At 43.4% G+C, this 7,740-nt stretch overlaps 1 protein-coding gene across 1 annotated transcript in view; it reads right to left on the reverse strand.

The window, feature by feature from the left end:
* noc2l (NOC2-like nucleolar associated transcriptional repressor) overlaps positions 1-7,740 on the reverse strand; it is a 196,218-nt gene that overhangs the window by 143,049 nt on the left and 45,429 nt on the right. Inside the window, exons 6-8 of the mRNA XM_068017047.1 lie at positions 6,693-6,783; positions 3,882-3,960; positions 2,505-2,615 (exon numbers count right to left, since the gene is read on the reverse strand). Coding sequence (XP_067873148.1) covers positions 2,505-2,615; positions 3,882-3,960; positions 6,693-6,783 — 281 coding nt within the window. The remainder of the gene's footprint in view (positions 1-2,504; positions 2,616-3,881; positions 3,961-6,692; positions 6,784-7,740) is intronic.

Genomic DNA, 7,740 nt, shown 5'->3' on the forward strand with positions numbered 1-7,740 from the left:
TGCTTTTTACAGTCACGCTCAGAAGGATTCCTGTATGCAGCCTCCAGCTGGAACTCTAACATTTATCTTCCAACAGAAATAGGGCCATTTAAATTCAACTGTGCAAATACCAAGAGACAGCAACAATGGCAGCACCACTGTACTCCAATGCACCCTTGGTCATTCGCTACTTCAGTCCGTGTGAAAATGGCTTCAGCAAAATCAAGCATCCGTGTACCTGCCAGCTCAGGAAACCACATTGCTCCTATCAGGGGCATTTTTACAAGCAACCAGGCAGCGGCCACTTTGTTTGTATCTGACTAAAGCTCGCCCACAGCTGTCCTTGCTTGCTACGCAAAACCCAACTGAAGAAACTTCAAAGGAAACCGCTCTGCACAATTTGGAGGGAGAGTTTTAAAACTCAGTGCCCACACCTGTGACGAACCAACCTACATCTACACTTTGTCATTCTTAAAGAGGGGTCACTTTGGATAGTGCCTCACAGCAGTAAGCAGGGAGTGTCGCAGACCAAGGACACAGGTTTAACTCTTCACCTCTGTTTAGCTTCCAGCTGTGGCAGAGAAGAGGAGAAGGGACTGACTGAATGGGGATAGGTGCTACTGGGTCATTTTTGTATGCTGTCTGGTGTTATTGGCAGGTTGGAGACAAGTGCACACCAGCTTCGGGTGATGGAAGGTCAGCACCCTAACAGGAGAATAAAACCAAGCATGTATCTCATTCACCCAAGGGCCAATATTGTTCAAGCTAATGAAGTGGAGAATGAGCACCCCTCCAACCAGCATGAAACTAATACTAAATGGCAAAGCACTCCAGTAGAGGTACTCTGATAGTCAGCAGTTAACACACAGGAGGCCAGTATGTGCATTGAAGCACCTTGGTAGAAATAAATTTTCCAATCCATCAGATTATCCTCATTAAACATAACCTATCACCATGAATTTCAAAACACTGGATGCATGAGAGCATTAATAGTCTTTAGGTGACTGCCCCTGTTAACTGCTGAATTAAAAGATATCACTGCTGACACCATTTGTGTCACAACACTGTTTTTAATGATTATCATAATTACTTCTAGCTGGGTAGTTTGACACAGCAATGCACAGGAGTGCTGGGAAGGACAGGAACCATTGTACCCCAAGCAAACAGGTACATTTGCCATGAGTTGATAATGATGTGTGTGGAGAATCCATAGACCAGAGCACCCTGTCCCTCCTAAGTGAAAGAGGGACCACAGGGGCACTTAGATTCCTTTTGGGTGGGCGTGTAGGGGGTTTAGCCCATCGAGCAGTCCCAGTGTTGGGAAATGGAACAATTTTTCCTCTTTTGGTTTCCAGTGCCAACATCAAGTGTTCCCGGGTCAGCAGTAGCACGGGGCAAAGGCAGAGCAAATCTTTCCCTCTATTCTGTTCCAAAGACTCTAAAGAGCAAACACTGCTCTACCAATGCAACAAGCCCATTACTCACAACACTCAATGATCTTGAGTGAGAATGTCAACCTAGGTCACGCTCTGAGGCATTTAGCACCATTGAACTGCACCCATGAACAACTGGGCTGAGATGGCCCAATCACAATTCAGAGAATCCATAGAGGGGAAGGGGGAGAAATAAGCTTCACTGCATCAATCTGGCGAAATTCAAACACCAGACCTTCAGAAAACAGGACTATGCCAGGCAGTCTCCTTGTCCATTTATTATTATGCACTTTTACTTGGATAGAGTGAAGGAGACAAACTCCAATTGCATCCATCACGCATCTTTTCACAGGTCTTAAGAGCAACTGCACGCACAGAAAGCACAGTCCCTTCTGACCCACTAACAGGGCCCAAAGGAACAAGAGAGTAAAAAGAGGAGAGCAGCACTTATCACCATCCTCAATTATCAATCCTGTAACCCGAGCCACAGTATAAAAGTAACTTGACCAAATAAGAAAGTTATGTGGAAAATATTAAGTTAGAAGTTTAATGTGGAGCCGTAGAGTTGTAAAAATAGTTTTGGGTAACAGGCAAACATGGAAAAATTGAATCCTCCTGTTTTGTGAAGGTGATTGTTAGGAATGCAACATAAAACTGGGCTCTTAATAAAAACACACCAGATACTCCTAAACAGAAAACACAATGGGGACATACAGGATACACCTATTTCTGCAGCACACAAACTATCAAATCATTGAAAAACAAATGGACAAAAACAGAAAATACTGGACGATACAGCAGGTCAGTCAGCATCCAACTGGTTAATACTGCAGGTACAAGAACTATATCCTGAGGAATGATCTTGCACCCGAAACATTAAGCTGCCTTTTCCTGATGCTGCATATTTCCAGCATTTTGTTGACATTTGCAAGTTCTTTTCCCCCTTTTTATTCACTGGTGCATTAACTTATTGGGATCCATCTGATCAATAATCCCTCGACACATCTCCTTTACTGATACCACACCCCCACTCCCAAAATAAAATCTAAAGCTTATAATCTTCAATTTAAAATGGGATTAAACAGGTCTTACCTTTAGAAGCAGTCGGCAGTGTTTTGGAAAGCACAGATAGTAGGATACTAAATGAAGCACGTGCCGCAGGACAGCACTAACAACCGAGACTTCAGTCAAACTTGATAATAGCTGAAAAGAGACAAAAGTTGTTACTGTTTTGTCTAAATATTTTGTGCTAAAATGTCAAGTTTAGCAAGGGAAAAAAAATCCCTGTGTGAAGTTGGCGTGAAAAACATGCTTGCTATGACTGAAGACTACATGTGGAAAATACATCTTGTGTTCAAAGCAGTGAGAGACCAGCAGAATGTGAGAGATCAGTAAAAGATTTAGCAGAAAAGTGGGAGAGATTGTGACAAGGATTGAACTTGGTTTTAACTGTTCAAATACCAAGAACGGTTTAGCTTGCTCATCTGCTGCGTTACGTTTTGGCTGGTTTGAGTTAGCAATAGGTTGGTTAATTAATTGAGTTAAGCGGTTCTCTCATTAGCTATGGCAGTCGGGGAGAGAGCAAATTCAAATTTATTAATGAGCGCCGTCTTGAGAGAGTAAATTTGGAACGGATGAGAAGTTATAAACTTTGAAATTTCAAACCCGACTCCAACCTGCCCACTTCCAATTTTAAAGGAGGCGGACAGCCAATCCACTGTCAGGAGTCGAGTCGGATGTTAAAAGCTTTTAACGGAGGCAAAGTACCTCTATTTTAACAAGGTTTCAATTTTTAACTAATGGTAGACGCGTTTCCCTGGCCTCGGGAAACCCAGCAGGGAAAAGGAAGCGAGAACAGCTGAATCCCAACATGCAAGAGCTTTTATAGCACTGCTTGTGGGTCAAGAGGGAGAGGAGTGTTTCCTCCAAACCCAAGAAGCTAGTCTGTAAACCACTACCAAATCCTGAACTGCCCATTCCCGTCACGCCCCTCCCCCCCAAACCACCACATCATGCTCCCCAACCAATCCCGTGCACACTCTATTCTCTGACCACCATAATGCCCATCAGGATATCTTCTCCCACCCAAACGCAATGTCTCCCTGCCTCCCTACCAGCTCCTCTGCTGCATCCTTCTGCTGCAGACTTTCCCACCCGACAGACCGACTTTAATCAGGCTTCCTGCCAGGCAGGAAAAGTCTGGAAAAAGAAAATTGAAAGACGTCTGCAGGACGTTCAGGGTTTCCAGTTTATAATTCCTCACCCCCATTCCGAATGAGCAGCCCCTGTAAATACTGGGGTGCTTCACTTTAATTCAACAATAAACTTTTTCTTTTAGGGACAGTCTTTTGTGCCAACATTGAAGAAACTGCGATAACTAACAGATTCCTGACAAAACACTACTAAAAAAAAAAAATGCTTTTGAATAAAACTAAAATGTATAATCCCAGATTTGTTTTCTTAACCTACCTGAACAAGGCCAGTCAAGTAAACACTGATATCCTGTCGGATCTTTGACCAACGAGGACTGTTGGAGGGCAGCAATAACCTTGGAAGTACAAAAGAAGCCTTTTAAGATGTAATATGACATTGCACTAACACAACACGCACCAACTGAAGCAGCATAAAACAGTGTATCAAACACAATGGCTAAAGTGCACAGCACATCCCCTCTCCACCGCCACCATCCACCTCCCCCAGCTTACCCGACACACTATCTTTTGGTGCAGCATTCGTTTGCCCCTCAACACTGATACAAATAAATAGGCTGCGAGCAAACATGGGGAACACACATCACATTGTCACTCGACATTTAAACTGCCCAGCTGCTCCTTTTCTGTCTGGGGAGAGTGACTTCCTGTGCCACACTCTCTTATTGAGTTTTAAACCTGGATGGTGATGGCGTTGGGAATCCCGAGACCCAATTGTAGACACAGGGAGGTGGCCCATGTATTTTCTTTCTTGAAACCTACTCCCTTAATCAGACAGCACATTTCTGTGGGGCCATTTATAGTGTAGACCCAGTAAAAACACATATAGCGAAAACACACAAGAACTTAATCAAAACAAAGGGGCCAGTAACACAACAATGAACAGTGTGTTGAAGCGGGATGGGTAGAAAGGGGCACAGCACACAGATGGCCGAGGAATTGTAGATAGTGTAGTAAAGATGTTGAGGAGGATCCCAGACACAGTCCTTGCACGTAGCAGATATAGGGAGTTGTCATGGACACCAGATATGATTAAACTCATAATAGACAATGGGAAACTGTGAGGTTTTAAACAGGTTCTCACAGAACCAAATAAGGATGTCATTATGTCATTATACCAGATCCCTGAGTGTAAGTAAGAGGGGCGGGTCTTAGAAACAAGATTTAACCCCTGACTGAAACTGAGGAAGATACGAAAACCCTGGGGAAGAACAATTGAGAAGATACCCTGAGCCAGGGGCTCTGAGAATAGAAGAGCAGCTGCAATTCAGAGACTGATCACCTCATGTCTTGATGGGCAGTATACTGTACAAATAGTGAGAGCTTGTACTTGATGATTTAGTGTGAATAAAATATTGATATACCTTTCACCAATCGGATTCATAATCATAATCATAGAGAGATACAGCACTGAAACAGGCCCTTCAGCCCACCGAGTCTTGTGCCGACCATCAACCACCCATTTATACTAATCCTACATTAATCCCATATTCCCTACCACATCCCCACCTTCCCTCAATTATCCTACCACCTACCTACACTAGGGGCAATTTACAATGGCCAATTTACTTATCAACCTGCAAGTCTTTGGCGGTGGGAGGAAACGAGAGCACCCAGCAGAAACCCACGCAGACACAGGGAGAACTTGCAAACTCCGCACAGGCAGCACCCAGAATTGAACCCGGGTCGCTGGGGCTGTGAGGCTGCGGTGCTAACCACTGCGCCGCCCTTAAAGATTCTGCGGATTCTTTAAGAGTAGAGTGCGTGTTAGGCACAACAACAGTATGACGTTCAGTCAATGGAGGGAAACCTATGATTCTTCCTATAGCTGCACTCACGCAACATAAAAGCACCTCAAGAATGTTCATTCTAACAGTCGTCAAGGGAGAATCAGGGACCGCCCCACCCCTGACAAATTGAGAACGTGATTTGTTTCTTTTTTTAATTCATTTATGGGATGGGAACGTCACTGGAAAGATCAAGATTTATTGCCCATCCCTAATTGCCCTGGAGAAGGTGGTGGTGAGCTGCCTTCTTGAACCACAGCAGTCCATGTGGTCCAGGTACACCCACAGTGCTGTTAGGGACAGAGTTGCAGGATTTTGACCCACCGACAGTGAAGGAACGGTGATATAGTTCCAAGTCAGGATAGTGCGTGACTTGGAGGGGAACTTGCAGGCGGTGGTGTTCCCATGCACCTGCTGCCCTTGTCCTTCTAGGTGGTAGAGGAAGCAGTTTTGGGAGGTGTTGTTGAACCCTTGACGTGTTGCTGCAGTCAGTTGGGCAATCATGGCTCACAGAGGCTCTTTTGATATGTAACACAGGCCTTTATTGTTTTTAGTCTGTGCTCGTTCTTAAAAATCAATCTAGGTTCCAACTGCAGAGATCTCCCACCATGAGACTGCAATTCCTGTAATGTTGGTCCAGTACACCACAGAACCATTAAAGTCAATATGTAGATATCATACCATGTGATGCTTGCAAGCTACTTCCCTCAGTACCATTCACTTCCTGAACATGACATAGGACTGCAACCAATCATGGCCTAGACCTGTGTATGATGGGCACCATTCAACGTGGCGTTTGGTTAATAGAAAGTGTGAAACTGACTGCGCAATAAATTGAAATATATTTTGAGAGGCTACTGGGTTTTAGGTTTGCATAAAAAAGTGTGGAGCAATCAAAGGTAAGACACAGAATAAAAGGAGTTGGAGAGGGAAAAGGAGAATGGAGAGGTCCAAGATATAATTGAAGACAGAAAGTAAGAAAGAAACACAGCGAGGAGGTCCTCCAACCTACCCACCCTCTGGTGGCCAAAGATGAGAAATGTGGGACTGAAATTCAACCAGAACTTCAGGAATGACCCTTTAAGCGGGCTGCCACCTTTTATGGACATGTGCAGGAAAAAGGAGCAAACATTTGAAATTATTTTTTTTAAATCATTTACACACAAAGAGAAATATATTGTGGGCCAATCAAAAAGACCAAGAAATCCTATATTGGTTATGACTAACATTAATAGATAACACAACTGCTTCTAAAGATTATACGGGGACGTTTAGCGACTTACTTTTTCCTGTCTCCACCTGGCTTTAATTGAAGGAGCTTCTGCAGTGCTAAGAAGAGATCTCGGATGCAGAATGACACCAGAGCGTTAAAGACTGTAAAAGAACCAGAGATGTCAAGTCATTTCCTTGCAGAATGCAGTGCCGATTTCTTTTACTGGGAGTCCAAGCTCTTGAACTGAGGGTCAGAACTGTTATTCATTTCTAGGCACACAGAGTGGATTTGATCCCATTTATTAACAGCGTAAATCTTCAGGAGAACATTATTTAAAAACCACTTTGCCACCTCACACAATAGACCAAAAGGCTTTTCTTGTTCTGCATTTTCTTATGGGCTTCCATTCTCAATTACCTTTAGCAAGTAAACCTTGTTGTCAATGTAGTCTATTGGTGCATTACTGGTTAGCAAGCACACACTGATGTAGATCAGAGATATAACCTGTGGCAGTGCAGTTGAAGTTTGTGGGAAACTGGTAGAGTCCTCACAAGAAACAGAGCAAGGAACTGCGTGCTGATAAAGGCAGATTGGTTGGATCATGTAATCCAGTGAATTTGCCATTCAAGATCAAGGAAAGACATTCGCTCGAATACATTACACAATTTATAACTGTGTATTAGCCTTGTGGTGATGTCAGACAGATCCCATTGTCAGGCAGCAAATGTGGAACTGAATCATAATAGAGGGAGGAAATTATAAAATCGCAATGTTCATTTTCTGTTAATCTTCTATTATTATTTCCTTTGTTTAAATGTATGGGATTGATTGCTTCAAGAACGAAGGCTAATCGGCACCCCCAGTTTCTCTCTCTCTCCTCTCAGCAAAGACAGTATCTGGAAGCAATGACCCTGACTATTGCTCCACATCTCTTCATATTAGAAATGCACAGCAGTAGTCAAGGCAACTGGTTTAATAATAAAGTTTCTGAAACACTCAGTGGGAAATAGATTGCTCCAATACACGAGTGTTAGTAATTGCTCAAGAAGAGTGGGATAGCTCTTCAGTTCATATGGCCAGACTCCATTCAATAAGCCAAATATGCTCAGACACCACTC

This window comes from Heterodontus francisci, chromosome 37 (genome assembly GCF_036365525.1).
Source record: "Heterodontus francisci isolate sHetFra1 chromosome 37, sHetFra1.hap1, whole genome shotgun sequence".
Taxonomy (NCBI): Eukaryota; Metazoa; Chordata; class Chondrichthyes; order Heterodontiformes; family Heterodontidae; genus Heterodontus; species Heterodontus francisci.